Here is a 20,801-nt window from a genome sequence, read left to right on the forward strand (position 1 = left end):
TTTATTAACGAAACAATTGATAATTTTTATTTTTATAAGCAGATCTGCGAATCCGATAACGCGTTATCTGTTCCATGTCAGATTACCGACTTTAGTTTTTGAATATTTTTAAATTTTTTTATAAATGTAACCGTTTCATATCGATTTAATGAGATATTGTAAACTAAAAAAAACGGAATGGATAATGCCTTCAATAAAGAGGAAATTACACCATATGTCTCAATATCTATAAAAGTATACGTTAGCGACTCAAAAAAAAATTATATGCAGAAATCTCTCATTTTATTTTTCATCTTTTCATTTATACCTCAAAACATTTACAAGCCAATTTTACCCCTCATCAAGAGTTAATGAATAAGGGAATAGGTGGCGGTTGGACCAAAAATGGTCTGACCAGTTGGGGAATGGTCTAACCGGTCAGGGGATGGCGGTCGGACCGGCGGCGGTCGGCGGTCAACAGTGGTCAATGGTCGGCGGTCAACAGTGGTCAATCGGTCAACTGTTGTGGTCAAATATTAAAAGAATTAAATAAAATGGCAAATTGCTCTTAGTGTGGTTTGAACCCATGACCTTCCTCCCTTTGGCTAAGAGCCTAACCACTAAGGCAAACCTTATTTGTTGTATCTGTTTACTCTTTATTATATATACAAATACTCCACAATAATTATGAAAGTGCATGTAAACTAAATCTAAACCTCTTGTAAACTTGTTGTCAACCTGAAATAAATTATATATAATTTTAAAATAACTTTTTTTCCGTAATATACTTATTATAAATTATTATTTTTAACGCTAAATATACAAATGCAGATTATATTATAATATATATTTTAAAAGATTTATAAATTTTTATCAATTTTTTTTATTTTCTTTCAATTTTTTTAAATTTAATAAAACTTTTCTTTTATAATTTGACTAGTTTTAAAGATAAATTAAATGTCAATCGAAAATCAACTACAAATAAACTGACAATCAACCACATATCAACTAATTGTCAACCAAATATCAATAATATTTCCTTTTCCTTTTCCTTCCCCGGTACATTTCAAAACAATTATTACTATTTTTTTCTTTTTAATATCGACTAACGTCGGTTTCTACTGTTTTTACGGTTTTGCTTGAATATGTTGAAACTCTTATTTTATAATTTTTTAAATTTTAAATATTAAACAAATGTCAACAACAGATCAACCAAAAATCAACTGCATATCAACTATAAATCAACCGAATGTCAACCAAATATTTTTATTATCTTTGACAACATTTATTTATTTAAATATTAGTTATTGTAATTTATTATCAATTACATATAAATTTGATCTTTACATGTAAAATGTCAACCGCGGTTGTGGGTTTATAAAAGTGGTCAAATTTTAAAAAAATTAAATAAAAATCATTTTGCTCTCAATGGAATTCGAACCCATTTCAAAACAATTATTACTATTTTTCTCTTCTTAATGTTGGGAAACATTTACTTCTAATGTTTTGACGGTTTTACTTTAATCAGTTGAATCACTTATTTAAAAAAAAAAAAAATTAAAAGTCAAATAAATGTCAACAATAGATAAATCAAATGTCAACTTAAAATCAACTAAATGTCAACTTAAATCAACTAAATGTCAACCATAAATCAACCGAATGTCAACTAAATATTTATATTATCTTCGACGAAATTTATCTATTTAGATATTATATATTTATATATGTTATCAATTACATATAAATTTGAAATCAAATTAAATTTATCTTTACATGTATAAAGTTAACCATGGAGTCGCTCGACATTTGGTAAAACATTTAAAAAGTAGAATAAAATATCATTTTGCTTTGGTGGAATTGGAATTCAAAAATTCTTCCGTGACACAATTCAAAACTATTATTACTATTTTTAATATTGATAAGTTACGATTTATACTGTTTTGAAGAGTTCCCGTAAATTTGTTGAAGCCATTATTTTATAATTTTATCAAATTTTAAACATCAACTAAATGTCAACTAAAATCAACTAAATGTCAACCGTAAATCAAATATATGTCAACCGCAAATCAACTAAATGTCAGCCGTAAATCAATCTAATGTCAACCGAAGATTAACCAAATATTTCCATTATCTTTAATAAAATTTATTTATTTTAAATATTAACTAGTGAATTTTGTTATCAATTTCATATAAATTTGAAATCAAATTAAATTTAACATCTAGATGTAACATATCAAATCAAATTTATAATTATTTTTTTATTTCTTAATGCTGACAAGTGACAATTTTTACTGTTTTGAAGAGTTCGCTTAAATTTGTTAAAGTCATTATTTTATAATTTTACCAAATTTTAAAGATAAATTAAATGTCAACTAAAATCAACTAAACGTCAACCGTAAATTAACTAAATGTCAACTGCAAACCAACTAAATGTCAACCGCAAATCAACCAAATATTTTCATTATCTTTATTGAAATTTATTTATTTAAATATTAATTACTGAAATTTGTTATCAATTCCATATAAATTTGAAATCAAATTAAATTTAACATCTACATGTAATATATCAAATCAAATTTAATATCTACATGTAAATGATGAACCAAATTTCAATAAAAATTAGTTGAATGTCAACCAAAATTCAATTTAATGTCATCTGAAGATCAACCAAATGTATTTTATAAGGGTGTGTATATATTTTATATATAGTGAAAGCTAAAGACATCCGGAGGTGGCCATCGGTTGCCTAGAGGGGTCGCCGGAAGTTACCCGGAGGTGGCTATGGCCGGAGGGTCGACGGAAGGTTGCCGGAGGGTGGATGGTGGCTGCCTGGAGTAATCCAAATGTATCTGAAGGGTCGCCGAAAAACTGCCCGGAAAGTTGCCGGAAAACTGACCGGAAAGGTCGCCAGAAAACTGTCCGGAAGGGTCGCCGGAAAACTGTCCGGAAAGCTGCCCAGAAAGTTGATGGAAAGTCGCCGGAAAACTTCCCGGAAAACTGCTCGGAAAGTTACCGGAAAACTGCCCGGAAAGTCGCCGGAAAACTGCCCGGAAAGTTGCCGGAAAACTGCCCGGAAAGTTGCTGGAAAGTCGCCGGAAAACTGCCCGGGAAGCCGCCAGAAAAATGCCCGGAAAGTCGCCGGAAAACTTCCCGGAAAGTCGCCGGAAAACTGCCCGGAAAGTTGATGGAAATTCGCCGGAAAACTGCCCGGAAAGTTGATGGAAAGTCGCCGGAAAACTGCCCGGAAAGTCGCCGGAAAACTGCCCGGAAAAGTCGCCGGAAATTGGTCGGAAATTGGTCGGCCGGCGGTGGTCGGCTAGAGATGGTTGGTCGGCGGTGGTCGGTTAGTGGGTTGGTCAAATCAAAAGGTATATTGTATATGAGGGTAATATTGTCTCTTTCTTAATAAAAATATGTCTATTTTAAAGTTTGAGGTAGTTTTGAAAACTTTTTTTTTTTTTTGAGAGATATTTGCATAAAAATAAATGGTGAGGTATAAATGAATGGAAAGGCATGTTTTAGGGGATTTGTGTACTTAACCCTTCAATAAAACAAGATGGGCCTGAAATAAGGCTTCTATTTGTGTTTTCTAGCCCATTATAGGCCAGTCCCAATCCTATGAGAATTACAAGAAGTACCGAATCGGCGAGCTGCTATATATATATACTTTCAATTGGAATACTATTTCGTTGACTATCTTAACAAAAATTAACCGATTAATCAAAATGGAAGCAGGTACAGAGAGAACCAATGGCGACACAGTAACTCCTAAATACGGGTAATCACTTACATTTCTTTACATAACTGTGTTTAGAGCTTAATTTTGACTGATTTTGCGTTCTTTGTTACAAAGATGCGAGCATTACCGTAGAAAATGCAAAATCCGAGCTCCATGCTGCCTCCGATTATTTTCATGCCGCCATTGTCATAACGAAGCTACTGTAACACTCTCTCTACATTTTTATATTAGTGCTGTTTTTTTAATCGTAAATATGAATATAATGAGTTTAATTTTGTAAATTTTGTGAATTTTTTTTAACGTAATAGAGCGCATTGAGCAATCCTAAAGATCGTCATGAGATTGTCAGGCATGATATCAAACAAGTATGTTTGTTTACGTTCTGTTATGTTCTGTTTTAGTATTCGTTATGTATATGTTATATGTGTTTTGTTTAATTTTTTTGTTTTACTCTAATTAGGGTTTGTATAAATTAATTTTGCAGGTTATTTGTTCCCTTTGCGATACTGAGCAGGAGGTGTGGATCTTTTATTTTTTTACAATTCTATTGTTGATTAGTTTTAATAATTTAGTTGTATTTTTTGTTAAAGTTGCAGATGGTGTGAATTTTCGGAGTCCATAATGTGTTTGACGGAATGAATTCCCCTTCTGGAACAGCATAACTTGTTTTATTGATTTTGTCTCAATCGGTTCAATATTATATTAAACTTGTCTACTTCATTAACTCTTTTCATTGGAGCTGCAAATGTTTTTATGAAATATCATAGACCTTGAAATTGAAATAAACTCTTCCTAAAAGGAAACATACTGTGGAGACGAATCTCTCTGCTTGAAATAACTGATGTTGCTGACCTTTAAGCAAGTCCTTACAATTCTTGAAAACATAATTAAAAGTCAATGCCTGCATATCATAGACAACGTCAAAATATATTAGCAAAAGATTGGCAGTTTATGGTTCATTATTTGCTTTGAGAGACATTTTTCTTTCTAATTTTTGTGTCTTGTATCTTCAGGTTGCTCAGGTGTGCACTAAATGTGGAGTCACAATGGGTGAATATTTCTGTGGTATATGCAAATTTTATGATGATGATGTAAGAACATTTTGGCTTTCTAATCGTTTAGATTATGTTATGGATTTAAAGTTTTTGTAGTATTGGGAATATGGTGATTCAGTTTTCAGATAGCTAATGTGAATCTTTGCATTTTTTTTAAGACAACAAAAGGACAATTTCATTGTGAAGGATGTGGTATATGTAGGTTAGTGACTAGATCATTTTGGTTGTAGTCTGCTTTCACTCAATAGGGCTGATATCTTTTTTTCTCTTGAATTATAAATTTGATCTGTATTTTTATGTTCATTCAGGATTGGGGGTCGAGAAAACTTTTTCCACTGTGATAAGTGTGGTATGTAGTCTGCCTTGCTGGCTCTCTATCCAATGATCAGTCACATTGCTGATCTGCTATGAGATTATTCCTTTTCTTCTATCATATGATCAAAGAATTTAAAGTTGCAAAATAATGTTAATTTCCTCTCTCTTGCAATAGATATGAATTGCCAGTTTCTTTTTTTCATTTTCTTTAATGTTTCTAAGCTAGTTACTCTTCAACTCTAAAATCACAATATGGTAATGTTCATCTTGCGATGGTTTCTAATGCGCATTGGTGATGTTGTAAATCAGGAGGATGAGTCATTGTATTGGGCATCCACTGATTCAATGAATCAAAATTTTCAGAAGTTGGCACTTAGAGTAGACATCACTCCTTTGGAATTGGGACCATATATAAAATTATTGCCCATTTTCAATTATAATTATTATAATGGTTAGTTAGCTTAGAGTTTCTAAGAACTTGCCTCCGGATACTAGGTTTTCAGTGTGAGTGCGTGGAACAAAATGTTCTTTATCAGCGTGTATAATATCTTCTCCCTTCCTCCTATTTTAGAAGTCTCACTTTCCATTTTGGAATGTCCCATTTTAGAAGTTTCATTTCCATTTTTAGAGTGTTTCACATTAAATTTCCTTTTTTATCTTTCTTTTCTAAACTTAAAATAAATTCTATAGAGAACTCCACTTCCATTAATAAGGGTTAAAGTAGAAAAAAAAAACATCATAGTAAATGCTTTCTTAATCTTTGTGAAGAATCAAATGGGACTTCTAAAACGGGATAGAGGGAGTATTTAAGGATTGAGATCTCATACATGTCTTCTTATGGGCTTGCTTGTATACATTTGATTTTGTTGACTTTTGTACATTACTGTGTCTTCTTCAATGATTTAATTGTTGTAGGTTCTTGCTATCAAGTGGAGTTGCAAAACAATCACTCATGCATTGAGAATTCCATGAAGAATTACTGCCCCGTCTGTTATGAGGTCTGTAATTTGGTCATTGTCTCTGTAGTAGCATGGAGCTGAATTCTATAACATAACAAACTTGTGTTGTATCAACAGTATCTTTTCGATTCAACTAAAGGCGCAACTGTTATGAAGTGTGGACACACCATGCACACAGATTGCTTTAATGAGATGATAGAACAACATCAGTAAACTTCTATGATGTGTTATCGGTTATATTTTTGTTTAGTGTTTACAACCCAATGTGATGTTGAATAAGATGTGTCAAATTCATGATCCAGGTATCGTTGTCCACTTTGCTCCAAGACTGTAGTGAAAGCGGAAGAATATTGGAGATTGATTGACCAGGAGGTATGAAAAACTGTTCTCTGTTAATTGTAAGAGTTTAGTGCAGATTGGAGGTTAAACTGTAAATCTTCATCTAATCCTTAAAAACTATTAGATTGGGTATAGTTTAAATTTGTATGCATTTGTAAAATAAGATATTTAGTGTCAACCTATTACATCTATGTAGCAGATATATTTCCCTGTTTCCCTTGGGTAATGCATGTCAAAAGTCTATGAGCTTTACTTCACTTGGAGATTTGAGTTCTTTTATAGATGCTCCTAATTTATAGCGCCATTTGTGGACGAGTCAATTTACTGGAAAGCCAGAGACTATTAGCTCCATATGCCTTTTAAAAAAGAAATGAATTGTACATGGCTATTATTCTTAGGCAATGCCAAAGGTCACCTAAAATAGAGAAATGGGGTTAATGACTCTTCCAATTTGCTCCTAGTTGAAATCATCGTCTTGGAATACAACTTGGCATTAAATTGGAGTCAAACAAGGCAACCTGTAAAGCATTTTATGGCAGCTTAGAAGATCCATGTCGTACATTTTCTTAAAATTAGATGCATACTTGGAGACTGAAAAAACTCAATCCCGGTTTGAGGACCTAGATCTTTCATATGAAGATGCTTGGCAAGTCGTTGTGTCGGAATAGAAACAGAATCATTGCTGGTAGACATCAAAAGGGAATATACTTGAAAGCGCTTGACAAATAAATGTGGTGTGGTGCAGTTGTACTACTTTCTAATGCTAGTAGCCTAGTAGTGTTGTGCTGATTTTTTCAAAGCCTGTTTGAGTCGAGTCCATAGAGAGCCTTTGTCAGTTCTGCCATGTTCCTGTTTGCACTTGCCCCCTTTGCCAAGCCCAGCTAAAAATAAACAAAGAGTTTATGTATCTATTGATTTCTTCTAGATGGAGCTGTCACTGGAATTATAAGGCTTATTGCCTATGTTTTGGTGTTATATTTCTTTTTTTCTATTTTGATGGAGATTTCAACTTGAGTTGCTAGGCAGACTAAAATTAACTCATTTTTGGTCCCCTTTTATCACTTCTAAGCTAAACAGTGCAGACTCGAGCATTTAGTAAACTCCTTTTCCCCAATTTCAAATAGAGCCACTCTTTGGACGCTAGATAAATTTTTGGTGGTGATAGTGGATGCGTTGGAGTATGATCGACTGTTGCAATTCGGCGTTACTAATATTTCTGCTACTTATTAGTGATGTAGATAATTGAGCACTTGCTTCAACTTTTTGTTGTTTTCTATATTTATTTCTGCGTTAACTGTGCGAGTTTTTTCTTTTATAGGTTGAAGCTGTTCAAATGCCTGAAGAATATCGTTACGAGGTAGAATGTTCTGAACTTAATATTTATTTTCCCCCATAATTAGCAACTGCGTATATGTTTATTAATTTTTACTGGTCTTTCGAAAAAAAAAGTAATTAAACTAATTTTAATTTTCTGTTGGCATAAAAATGAAAAGAAAGAAAAGTATGATGCATTATTCACCTTGACTCACTCTTCATAACATACTAACATCTAGAGCAAAACCTTCTCAATTTATTAACCTCAATGAATTTGTATGAATGCATCTGTGATTATGAACAAATTCTAAAAAAAGTGACATAGGCCAGGGTTACCAGTAAACATTAATTTCCCATTGGCCATTTGCAATATGTTTCTCACCTACCAAAACATGGACCAGTAACAAGTTTGAATGTTAATTTCAATGTTCCAATACCTACTCCTTTCATTTGAGATAACGCAAACAAACTTATTTTTCTGTTTATATACATTTAGGAAATACCGAAACAGTAAGAAAAAAACTTTGGGTAAAACCTAGTTTCTTTTTTGTTTTATTTATGCCTAGTTTCTTCTTTTAATTGGTAAACTAGAGAAAATATTTTAGGACAAAATATGACTATTCTTTAAAGTAGGACAGATACATTCTGTTGTAAGTATTACAAAGAAGTCTAGTCTATGATACCGCTTATAAGTCAAGTGATGCATTATGTTCCGATTTGTGTTTGTCTTACTGAAGCAATTCACAAATTAAAATACACTGATTTAGGCTGACTTGTTTGCAGAAAATAGGAATGCACATTACAAACCCTTGTGGTAAAAAAATTGCATAATTAGTTATGGAGGATAAGTTTTCTTGCGTGATGTTCCTGATAAATTTTCTAAAGGTCCTAGAAGTTTTCTTAGAATGGTGGTATGATGCTCTGCTACTAGTTGATTTGATTGGGAAAGTACTTTGGTAATGTGTCATCCCCAACATTGTTTTTTAATGATCCTTCAACCACTCTTTGATAACTCCTGATTTCAGATGTTCCAAAATACTTTTTCTCTCCGTTTCCTCATTATTTGACGTTAAAACTATACACAGAGATTAAGAAGAGTAATCTATATGTTAATAAATACTAACTATCCTCATAATAACTCTCTTATTGATGGAGAAAAATGTTATTTAAATGCATAGGTATTTGAAAACGTCAATTAAATTGTATTTTTTTACCTAAAACGTTAAATAATGTGGAATGCAGGGAGTAGAAACGCTTTCTTAAAGTTTTTACGGCTTTATGCTAAAATGAAACTGCTTGGAAGCAGCAATATAAGTTGCATTTTGTTTTTGCAGGTTCCAATCCTATGCAACGACTGCAATAAAACCAGTAATGTTGCATTTCATATAGTTGGGCTGAAGTGCAGTCACTGCACATCATATAATACACGAAGGATTTCTACACCGGATGATCAGCAATAGAGTTGATTAAGCAATCGGAAATACACATTTGAGTTGGAAATACACATTTAACCAATCAAATAGAGTTGTTTAATTACTATACATATTTCTCGTTTTTTACAATTTTGTTACAAAATTATTCCATTTGGTTTATGCTTCTTGTTAATATTGCAAAATTATTCACATGTAATTCTTCTTCATATTTACTCTCCTTTGTCTAATTAATCAACCACACTCATCACGTATCTAGCTTTTATTAGTTTGTGATTTCATGATGGAAAATAAATATCACATGAAACTGTTTAAAGTGAAGAGATAATCGATCTCTCTCATCACTAGTGTCATGTGATCATATTGGTTGAGCCTTTTGGATTGATTCATGAGAGTAACATTTAATTCTCTTTTTTTTCTTTCCTTTTTTATTAAAAGAGTTTTCTCCTAAGTAGACTCGTGAGTTGTTAGCAATTCCATTCTAATTAGGAAAATATCTACAAGGTGCACAAAATAATGATATGCTTATTACACGTAACAGTTGTGATACGTCATTTATACAACTAGCGAATGAGATGTTTGCGATGATAGAATATCTAATGTTTGTTTAATTTTTATTATTAAATATTTTAACAACAAAAACATATTATTGGTTTACTATACGAACGACGTTGCGCAATTGTTGCATTGAACAATTATTTCAAACAATGTTATTTGTTAGAAAAGTTATTAATTAGAAAATCTTACATAAATCTCTCAACTTCTAGGTCTTTTTCATTGAATAGCCACTTGTTTCTGTCTTTACTATCTGAACTCGCTACAATGTTCTTTCTAATAGTTGTCTACTTGGTCCCAATTAATTAATAACTGATGTGAACCCTTAATCACATATTTATAATTTTTTTTATAAAAAGCTCAAACTATACGACAAAATAACCAATAAAAATCAAAGGAGTTGTACTTCAATTTTGAAGATATTCTTGCACACCAAGGAATGGTAGTAAGATTTTTATGTCACCTAATCTAAAATAGTCCTTATCCACCATCATTAGCACCATTTTAAGGCTAATATAATATGCCTTAACTTCCCAAGATTTATACAGCTGCTGTCTGATTCTACTGAGCAACACCAAACCATGAAACCCCAACAAGAAAATAGGCTCTGTGATTACTGTAATGAATCTACAGCTCTTCTTTATTGCAGAGCTGATTCTGCTAAGCTTTGTATATCATGTGACCGTGAGGTTCACTCAACCAATCAGCTTTTTTCTAAGCATACTCGATCATTGTTGTGTGATGTGTGTGATGCTTCCCCTGCTTCGATTTTTTGTGAAACGGAGAGGTCTGTTTTCTGCCAGAATTGTGACTGGGAAAGCCACAGTCTTTCCTCATCTTGTGTGCATAATCGGAGGCCCATTGAAGGGTTTAATGGGTTCCCTTCTGTGAGTGATTTTGTTGGTATTTTGGGGTTTGAAGATCTGGGTGGTAAGAAAGATAAGAAAGATTTGTTTTTTGGTGATGAGAGTAATGAGTTGGTGAGTTCTGGATTTGATGGGTCGGGTTTAGAAGATGGGTATTTGGATTTATCTTTCTGGGAAACTCCTGCTGTTGGTAGCATTGATGATTTGATAGTTTCTGGGGACTCTGGCTCTAATCTTCAGGCTTTAGGTGTCCCTCCTCTGCCTAAGGTGAGTTCGTTTTTCGTTCATTTTGTGTTTTTTGGACTTTGGATTTGTGCTTTATCCATCTTTGTGCATAATTAGTTGAGTTTAGTTTGGCTTCAGCTTAGTTGTAGAATTTTATGTTGTGCAATATGTGTTATACCGGTTTCTTTGGCGTGAGGCCTTGTTTCGAATCTTTATGTGTGAAACAAATTGTTTCTATTAATTCTCTGAAATGATAATTTTCGTGGATGTTTTCATTTTATTCAAAATCCCTTGTTTTTCAAAGTTGAAAGAGTAGAATTCTAGTGATTTTATCTTTCCAAACAGTGTTTAGAAGAATTTGTTTACTGTCATGCATTAGACATTGGTAGATTTAGAGATATTTGCAGCTAGGTGTGCTTCTATGTGAATTGTCAAATTGTTCGATGGACTCTTTTGATTCTGATTTGACTCTGGAAATTATTATTGAATCAGAATCGTAATGCGGTTTGTGGGAAACATAAGGAAGAAGTACTCCGTCAGCTTCGTGAGTTAGCTGGGTTGGAACCTGATACTAACTGTGAAAATGTAGACAAGGAGCTTATTAATGTGTCGCGGTCATCTGCTGGAGAAAATGTGCAAACAAGGGATTTATGTACAGGCTGTGAACCTGATGCACGACAAGTCCCATTGGATTCTTTTGAGGTAATGCTTATTATGTTTTGTGTTTTATATAACTATAGATGGTAAGGATTCTTCATGTAGATGCAGCTTTCAATTTCTAACTGGTTAAGGCATGAGTTCAGGCTGTTCAGTTATATACAGTTGACGTGAGTGAATAGGGTTAACACAATTTTGTTCGGCATTCTTCTTTTTTTTTTTTTAGAACGATTAATCAAGTCCGACAGCGAGTTTTCCAACAAGCCTGCATAACTTCGATTCAAGCAGTTTATGTACCTGCGGACGATTTGGAAAGGAATTCCAGATCATTCAGATTTTAGGCGGAATGGAATATGGATGGAATCGAGTGATTGGTTCTGAATCTAATCGATTAATGTGCGGGAAAGACAAGCTTGTGTTAGGGTTAGCGTGGCTAATTAAATGATACAAACTTAGTACTCCCTCCATCCCATAGAAATAGATAAAGTTACACTTTTATAAGGATTAAAAAATTAGTTAATTATAAATAAGTTATAGTAATGTTCTTAAAATACCCTTTTAATCTTTTAAAGTGAATCATTATGAATTGCATATGATAAGACTATAAGGATATTTTGATAATTTTATCTTTAACTAACACTAAAACTAGTATTGTTTTATCGAAGTAGAACATAACAGTTTCGCTGCATTGGGGCTTTTGGAGTTTAGCATACATGTGAAGTTTAGTGCTGTAAGTTCTGTTGGCAGGTCATATATCACACTACATCCTTGTGTACTAAATTCCTTGGTGGTCTGCTGGACTATGAATGTGTATTTTCTCGTCCTTCCATGAGCTTTGCTTATGCTATTAAATCACGTCGTCATTTAATTATCTGATATGCAAAATTCTGATTTTTTTCTGTCCCTTAAAAGATTCAAATGGTCAGAGTTGACATGTTAATAAGATCTGCTCGAGTACAAAGCTACCCCTGTAACCTGTTCTATCAGTTTAGCAACGATAATTTAGAATCACACATTGTGTAACTGATATTCAAAATGATGTAATCGTGCAGGAAAATATATTTAGTTGGTTGAGTGATACTGCTGAGGCTGGGGATCAAAAGTATCTTCCTTCGACATTAAGGAGAAGCAACTTGGAAGAAGGTCCTGTTGTTCCTGACAAGCAGTCCAACATTGATGGTAGTGTAAGTTATGCCAATGGCAGTCATGAAGGTGAAACACAGTATCCTGTCCCTACTGGAATGCTAACAGCTGGCCCAAAAGTTAAATTGCATGAGATAAACAGCCAGGAAAGGGACTCTGCACTCTCACGGTACAAAGAGAAAAAGAAAACACGAAGGTAGCGCTTACATCTTTCTATCTAACATGATTTCTGAAAGTTTATTTACCGCGATGACTAGTTGAATCAATTGATGATCATAATAGTAATAGGTCCCGAATAATTGGTGGAGACTTAAAGCATTCTGTTATGAAAATTGATTTGTGACCTTGTTATTGAGTGCTATATAAGATGAACGAGTATAGAGCTTTAATTATGCTGCATTAATGTAGCATGTGAAGCTGACAGCTAGGTCATATAAAGGCTAAATTACAAAAGTAGCCTAAAACTGTCAAAATTTAAAAAATACATTTTTAAAACGTTTTCATTTTGTATCCAAATAGTTCACTTGTATCTAAAAGTTTTCACTTAGTATGTTAGATGTATCACAGATTTATCGAAGATGTATCTTTGAGGTATCTGACACATATCTACAATGTATTTATATTAGGAATAAATAAAAGCGTAAAAAGTGATAAATTTAATCGTCTTTTTTTAGATAAAGATGCAATTTTTAGACTTAAAGCGTATTTTTAAGAACTAAGTGAATTTTTTTGGGTAGTTTTATGGTTTTCCCTTGAATTTATTATTGAACCCGGCTACTATACATGGATGGATAATTTGAGCAACCCGAGACATGATCTGAACTAACTTTCTTTTTTCTCAAAAATCAATAGGTACGATAAGCACGTTAGATATGAAACAAGGAAGGCCCGTGCGGAAAGCAGAACAAGAATTAAGGGACGCTTTGCAAAGATAGAACGCTGAAGTAACGGTAAGCAACACAGTTCATTTGCTGCTAAGCCACATGATGAACACACCATACTGTTGTCAGTTCATCTGTGTTCTTAGCATTCTGCTCACATATGCAGCAACTTGATGATAGCATAATTAATTGGACTTGGTGATATTTTCATAATTACGTGTGATTTTCATGCCTAACACATACTGTCTTCTCAGCTGTAGAAACTTGAATCTGCAGATATCTCAATTTTGGGGGGTTTAAAACAGTAAAAAGAAACAGCGCAGAAGCTGCTGGACAAAATGCTAGGATGGATAGCTGAGATTATGTTAGGCAGCTATGAAACTATAAGATTATTAGCTTATTACTTATTGTACAAAAATGTTGATTATGTTGAACATTGCGAGTCAACGTGTGTGTAGAGCATATAATTGCAAATGTGAGAGATTGGGGTTCCGATGCTGAGCCTACTCGAGACTATTGGGTAGTAACCGTAGCATGATCCGCCGTGTAATTTTCAGGAAGTTGGAAAATGTGATGTAGTTCTTCCCTTGCATCAGAAAATTATGACTCGATGTGTGAAAAGAATATAGACTATAATTGCATTTAATGAGAAACATAAAAATTGTTCAATCCTTTGAGTTTTACTCTGTTATAAGTTAATGCAAATATTCCACTAGAAGAGTTTATTTTAAGGAAAAGTAGCCGTATTTCCAGCAGAAACTTGAAAAATACAAAAAGAAAAGAGGCAATTTGACATTAGAATTGAAGTGAAAAAGTATACAAGCATTTACTAAGAGGTACTCTTAGTTATGATAAAATTCGCAATTTTCACCAAACTTTTTGTCCTACTTAATCATAATTAACATCATATTAACATATCCATAACAAAAAAAGCATCATATGAACATATTTTTAATCCACCTGATTGACATTTTATATAGGCTGAAAACAGCAATCACCACAAGCCAAAGAAGCACAAAAGTTGTAGAAAAAACATAATACAAGAGCAGCTAACAGTATTGCAGACTCTCTGCCAATTTGTGTGTGTCTCCGTTCCAACATTGTTGGCAGCCCCAATCGCAGAGAAGAGCAATGCTAATATTATAAAATCTAAATTCATAAGCACAAGTTTTCCGTTGCTGCTTTGCTATCAACTGCCTTAGCCTTAGAATATATTACAGATCCTAGCCCTACTTTCATTCTGCACTAACAGCGATGGGGACGATATTTTACGTGATTCCAAAAGCTCTGTGCCATTATTACCTTACTATTGCTCGGTGCTGCTTCTTCTTCAGTCATGCTGTTGGGCTTCCAAGTGGTTGTTAGATAGACGACGAGTGAAGAGAATAAAAAAATTGAAACTAAATAGTGTTAAGTTTCTAAAAAAAAAAGTGTTAAGTTGATATTAATTTAAGTAGATTGGGGGAAGTTGAAGGCAATGAAGACAGAATGTGATACTGTCTTAATTTCGTAAAAGAAAGCTATTTCTCCAGTCGTAGTCGGCAAATGAAGGGTATTGCTAGTTAAGGGCCTATTTGGATCAATTCTAGTATATAATTCATTTCATTTCGTTTCATTTCTAAATGAATTCTACTTGAAAATGAATTTTTGTGTTTAGTTTTCCAAATTTTGAATATGAATTTAATTTTAAATAAAGTAAAATAAATTAAATATCGTATTTCGAGTGTAAATGTAAATTTAAATTGTGAAAGTTCATTTGAACCACACATATTTTGTAAAAATTCAATTGAATTTCATAAAAATTGTGAAATTCATTTGAACCAAACATACCCTAAGTGAACACCGATGCTATTTACTATTCATTAACATATAAGAATGCATTGACATTTCAAGTAATTGCTCAAGAGATAATAGAGTTGTCCTGTTTAATTTTTTACATACACCAACTTTAAGAAAAATTATTTCTGTTTTAATTCACAAAATTGATGAGGTATATTCTACGTGAAATAGTCATTTCTTAGTTTGGTTCAATTTTAGATAAATAAAAAAATATCCCTTTCATCTTAATATAATTGTCCACTTTCTTTCTTATTTCCAAAAAATAGAAATTTAAAACACGCAGAAATAAATTAATAATGGGAGTCTAGATAGGGTTTGTGAAGCCATATACTAATCTCATTTCTCTGCCAATTGAGGAAACATGCTTTATGGAATTGTCTATTTCTTCTCAACTCAGAGCTTTTTGATCTAAAGAAGGCCATAAATTAATATTATTATTACACATTCAATCTCTTTAAAATTTCTTTGGCAACTTTGCTAGAACTGAAAATCAGCAACTGCTTGTGTAATTGACCTGTTCTAAAATTTGATTATGCCAAAATGAAAATGACATAACAGGAACTGAGTATATAAGGCAAACTCGTGTTCTTCTCTATACCAACACCAATTAAAATCTTAAAGAGGTCCGCATAAATCCTTTATAGACTATAATACACTAACAAAAAGACTTACCTAGTCCAAATCTGTGTTTTATTCATAAATCCAACTAATTAAAAGTTGAAAGAATGCATATAATTTCCATAACTTTTAATTGATTGGATTCATAAATAAAGTATGAACCCGAACTGGATATATATACATGCAAAACAATTCAAACCAGTGATAGCACCACTCACGGACGGGCCGCGCGTTCACCTTCGTCGGAGCTGATTAGAGACATAAATTTCTTTAGGAAAAAAATACGGACTCAAAGCTCCGTCCTGGTTTATATGAAGAAACCGACGATTAAAACTTTTTTTCCTAACAGTTCGCCCTGCCTGACAATATTTCTGGCTACGCCACTTATTCAAACCTTAGAGAGCAGGTTGACCATGGATGAACGTGGGTTACATTTGACCACCAAAGGATGAGCCCTAGGCATGGTGAGTCCAACACCTTCAGTCATGTCTACCAAATCTGCGCCAACTCTGTCCCAATCAAAGCACTGAAGGAGTGAACCTATGCCTAAAGCAATCATGCGCAAAGCCAAGCCTTCTCCAGGGCAGCTCCTCCTTCCTGATCCAAAAGGCATCAATCTAAACCCGTCTCTTACTCCTTCGCACCCTACAAATCTCTCCGGCTTAAATTTTTCGGGCTCCTCCCAGTATTTAGGGTCATTTTGAATACTCCACATGTTTACAAACAACATTGTCCCAGCGGGGATGCGATAGCCTCCTATATAACACTCCTCTGAGGACTCATGAGGAACCAATAATGGTCCTGCTGGATACATTCGCATTACTTCATTAACGATGCAATGAAGATAAGGAAGATTTGGTATATCAGATTCGTCCATTAGACGATCATCTCCAATGACACTGTCAAGTTCTTTCTGTGCTTTTTTTATTACTTCAGGATTGTTCACTAGAGCTGACATTGCCCATTCCATAGTTACTGATGAAGTATCAGTTCCTGCTGATAGCATCACCTGTTTTAACACAAAATAACTAACAAATTAGTACATTAGTACTAGAAAAAAGTTATATTCCATTATATTATTAGTAAAATTTTCCCTAAACAAGTTATAATCTTTAGTATTTAATTTGTGGCTAGATTTTTATTCAACCCTTAGTATTCCTTCCCAAAAGTTCATACTTACTCTTTCATTTTTGTTTGTCTCAAAATATAATTCTATTTTTTTCAAAAAAGCAATTAAACTATATACAATTTGAACAGTTAGTATTATTTAATGTGCAGTGTTATGAACATGGGCGAAACCAAACCTTCAGAGTAATCAATTCTTCTGAAGTAAAAGAGTTAAAAGTTTAAAGACTAAAGATAAAAACTGCGCGAACTATTTGTATAAAAGATCAAAGCTCTCTAGAATTAAATGAAATTAAAAAAGTTATTCTGGTGTTTAAATTACTATTTATTTAAAAAAAAATATCAAACAAGTGCTTTTAACCATTTTTTCAATCACCGAACTATTTACAAGGCCACATATATTTATTTTTATTAAGCTATTTAACTGGTGATTAAACTGGTTGAATTGTTAAATGGCGGCGCCATACTGATTTGATCATCAATTTGGTTTTCTAAAGATTTATTTTAACTATCGATTCATCAATTTAAAAATTAATTAGCATTTTGTTTTTGAAAGTATAACTAGAGTTTAGTATTTATCTTTATTATAGTACATAAAAGCTTGTGCTAAATGTGAAAGACACTTAAACATCATGATTAATTTAGGTTCAAAAGTCATGTCATTGTTTGAACTTAGAAGACATTTTCACACTCACTTGCGTGGGAACACAACTTGGAAATCATCCAACAAAACAGAGGTTAGAAGTTTCCTTTTTTGTTTTCTTCTTCAAGTTATTATCTTCTGCGTTTTTGGAATTTTTAATTTTTAGGCTAGCAAATAACTAACGCTAATTCATCAGTTAATTAAGGCCAAATGTTTAAAAAAGCCAAACCTTTCATAAAAGTTTTATAAAAGTCCCGACCTTTTAATTTTGTCGATTTTGGCCAAAAACAAATTATTTGGTTTCAATTGTGGCCAACTCTCAATTTGATTTCAATTTGCCTATGTGGAGCCTATGTGACACCTATGTGGCCTGCTAAATATTGAAAGGTCGAGACTTTTGTGAAACCAAATAATCCATTTTTGGCCAAAATCGACAAGATTGAAAGGTCAGGACTTTTGTGAAACCAAATGATCAGTTTTTGGCCAAATCAACAAAATTGAAAGGTCAGGACTTTTGTGAAACTTTTGTGAAAGGTTGGCCTTTTTACAACATTTGACCGTTAATTAATTAAAAAGTAAATTACCATAAGACTTCTTATAGTTGTCATAATTCACATTTTAATCCATCTTACTCCCTCCGTCCCGTTTAAGAAGTCCCATATTCTATTTTGGGATGCCCCATTTAAAAAGTCCCATTACTATTTTTAGAATAATTTTCCATTGAATACCCCATTTCACCCTTATTTTAGTTATCTTAAAAGAGTTCTATGGAAAATTCCACTATCATTAATAGGGGCAAAACATGAAAAAACATGAAAAGACAAGAATAATTAATGTTTTCTTAATCTGTGTGTAAAGTCAAATGGGACTTCTAAAGTGGGACGGAGGGAGTATTTAAAAATCAAACAATATAATCTTTTACATTTATTTCCATCAAAAATTTAGTTCTCTATCCATTTTTGATATTAGTCAATAAAGTCAAAAGTCTTATAGGTAAATTAATTTTAAACATAAAAAATGAAATCATTGATAGAAATAAAAATGAGGGATAAAATTACCAACAAAAATAAAAGTAAGGAACTATATAATTTGGTTGACTCGGTTGACTAACACAATAAAAAGATTAAATTGTTGACAGAAATATATCATTTGATTTTCAAATAAGAAAGGCTAAACTAAAATCTAAATTATGATAAAGGTGAGGGGAATCATAATAATTTGTTCTTAATTAAATGAGATGATCGACACTAATTAATTAATTAAATCAGATGATTAGCGCTAATTAATAAATGAGAAGCGATAAATCAATCTTACCAGCATAAGCCCTTTGATAGTCTGATCAGAATAATTCTCCGGTTCCGATTCCTGAAGCGCCAGCAACACCTCAATCAAACTTTTACTCCTCTCCTCCGGCAAACAAGAACTCGCAATCCGTTGCCTATGTTCATCAATCAAATCCTGAATAAAACAATCTCTCCTCACCGCCAATTTCTTCAGCTTCTCCTCACCGCCACCAATCGCCGCCACCAACGGCAAAAAATCCCCCATATTAGTCCCCGCCGCAATAAACGTCTCCCTCACAATCGCCTGAAAAATCTTTGCCTTCTCCACTTCCTCAACGTTATCTCCGTAATACCTCTTCCCGCCGATCATCCTCATCATCACATTTAACATCAGCTCAAAAAATATAGTTTTCAAATTAACCTGTTCTTCATTTTTCTTATTCCTAAACAAAGATTTAATCATCAATTTCACCTCATCGGTACGGATTCCAGACAGTAACTGCACGCGATGAGCCGATAGAACCTCGACGGCGGACAATTTCCGAAGCTCTCGTAGTTTGTCACCGTACGGCGCCCACGTCAGCGTTGTGAAGTTATAACCTAAGTGTTTTCCGGCGAGGAGACGCGGACGGTTGGCGAACGCGATGTCGCATTTGGTGAAGCAATCTTCGGCGGCGGAGGGGGAGGAGACGATGAGGACACGGCGGTAGCCAAACTGGAGGAGGAGGATGGGGCCATAGCGGTTGGATAAGGCGGAGAGTGATCGGTGGAGCGGTTTCTTGATGAGGTGGAGGTGGCCGATTATTGGGAGGGATGGGAAGGGGGTTGGCGGGAGATTTCGGATCTTGTTGAAGAGATGTTTGGTGATGGTGTAGAGGATAAAGAAAAGAAATAGATTGATTAAGATCGCCATTTTTGGAGAAATGAATTGGATACTACAGATCCATCTATATAGACTGGTTGAATGAAGAAGAAGAAGAAGGGGTTGACAAAGTAAACGACGCCTCTCTGTGTCCACTAATGACGTGGGTGATTCAAAAAATCAAAGAAGAAAGTCAAGAGTTTTTGGAAGAATGACTTTTGTTTCTAGAAAGAAATACTTATGGATGTCCTAGATATGTTTTTGAGTTGTGTTATGTCATATCTACAATAAAATAATAAATATTTATAATTTTTTAATTATTATTTATTATTTATTTTTAAATTATTAAATTTTTACATGGCAAAAGTACAAGCAGTGAGTTTGTCTGTTTTTCTCATAAACACTCCTAAAAACATTGTTTCTACTTTGCTTTGTTATATAAAACCTTAGACCGATTAGATATATAACTGTATTTCAACAATTTTTGGAGAAAAAGTTTTAGTTACAACTTAGCTTATTGGATTTCGAGACTGGAATCAGAGGACATTTACATGTTCTTCATCTCAAAACTCATTGTCGAATATTCACTTTTCCGAATACCCATTTTAGAGAAATGGTGAGTGATCCACCATTTTCATTGTTTTCCCAACTGAATCAATAACATATTAAAAGTAGATAAGAGTCTCTCGATGAAAGTACTAAGTGATAAATCATGATCGAGCAGTTTTCCAATTCACTTGTGCACAGAGAACAAATAAGGGTCAAAAGGAACGCCGGATGGAGGGTCTCTAAGTGTTTATTCTGATGCTCAAGTCAGCTCATATGGTAGGGGAAATAAAAGAAAAGAGAAAGAAGAAATATCAAGTGGGATAGAAAAAGAAACACTTTTAGGGTTCTTCATAATGTGACTTATATAGGCCATATTTGGCGGTCCCCTATTCCCGTGTCAAGTAGGCAATGTGTGCTATTTTTCA

At 33.4% G+C, this 20,801-nt stretch overlaps 3 protein-coding genes across 4 annotated transcripts; 2 read left to right on the forward strand and 1 right to left on the reverse strand.

The window, feature by feature from the left end:
* The first annotated feature begins 3,645 nt into the window (after window positions 1-3,645).
* On the forward strand, window positions 3,646-9,360 carry LOC126686264 (E3 ubiquitin-protein ligase MIEL1-like). Its single transcript, XM_050380308.2, has 12 exons — window positions 3,646-3,757; window positions 3,833-3,920; window positions 4,027-4,083; window positions 4,203-4,235; window positions 4,732-4,809; window positions 4,932-4,975; window positions 5,082-5,122; window positions 6,004-6,086; window positions 6,165-6,256; window positions 6,350-6,419; window positions 7,705-7,743; window positions 9,035-9,360. Exons 1-12 carry the CDS (start codon window positions 3,705-3,707, stop codon window positions 9,158-9,160), a joined length of 804 nt encoding a protein of 267 aa, XP_050236265.1. The 5' UTR covers window positions 3,646-3,704; the 3' UTR covers window positions 9,161-9,360.
* Window positions 9,361-10,096: 736 nt separating this feature from the next.
* Window positions 10,097-14,126, forward strand: LOC126686263 (zinc finger protein CONSTANS-LIKE 13). 2 transcript variants are annotated; one of them, XM_050380307.2, is made up of 5 exons: window positions 10,097-10,818; window positions 11,269-11,478; window positions 12,486-12,772; window positions 13,429-13,526; window positions 13,734-14,126. In XM_050380307.2, exons 1-4 carry the CDS (start codon window positions 10,267-10,269, stop codon window positions 13,517-13,519), a joined length of 1,140 nt encoding a protein of 379 aa, XP_050236264.1. In that variant the 5' UTR covers window positions 10,097-10,266; the 3' UTR covers window positions 13,520-13,526; window positions 13,734-14,126. The 2 variants fall into 2 exon arrangements, with proteins under 2 accessions (XP_050236264.1, XP_050236263.1); XM_050380306.2 differs by having other exon boundaries at window positions 10,098-10,818; window positions 13,712-14,126.
* A 1,740-nt stretch (window positions 14,127-15,866) lies between these two features.
* Window positions 15,867-20,040, reverse strand: LOC126688076 (cytochrome P450 81Q32-like). Its single transcript, XM_050382650.2, has 2 exons — window positions 18,997-20,040; window positions 15,867-16,923 (listed from the first exon to the last, which is right to left on the reverse strand). Exons 1-2 carry the CDS (start codon window positions 19,876-19,878, stop codon window positions 16,303-16,305), a joined length of 1,503 nt encoding a protein of 500 aa, XP_050238607.1. The 5' UTR covers window positions 19,879-20,040; the 3' UTR covers window positions 15,867-16,302.
* Window positions 20,041-20,801: the final 761 nt, after the last annotated feature.

Source organism: Mercurialis annua, linkage group LG6 (assembly GCF_937616625.2).
Source record: "Mercurialis annua linkage group LG6, ddMerAnnu1.2, whole genome shotgun sequence".
Lineage (NCBI taxonomy): Eukaryota > Viridiplantae > Streptophyta > Magnoliopsida > Malpighiales > Euphorbiaceae > Mercurialis > Mercurialis annua.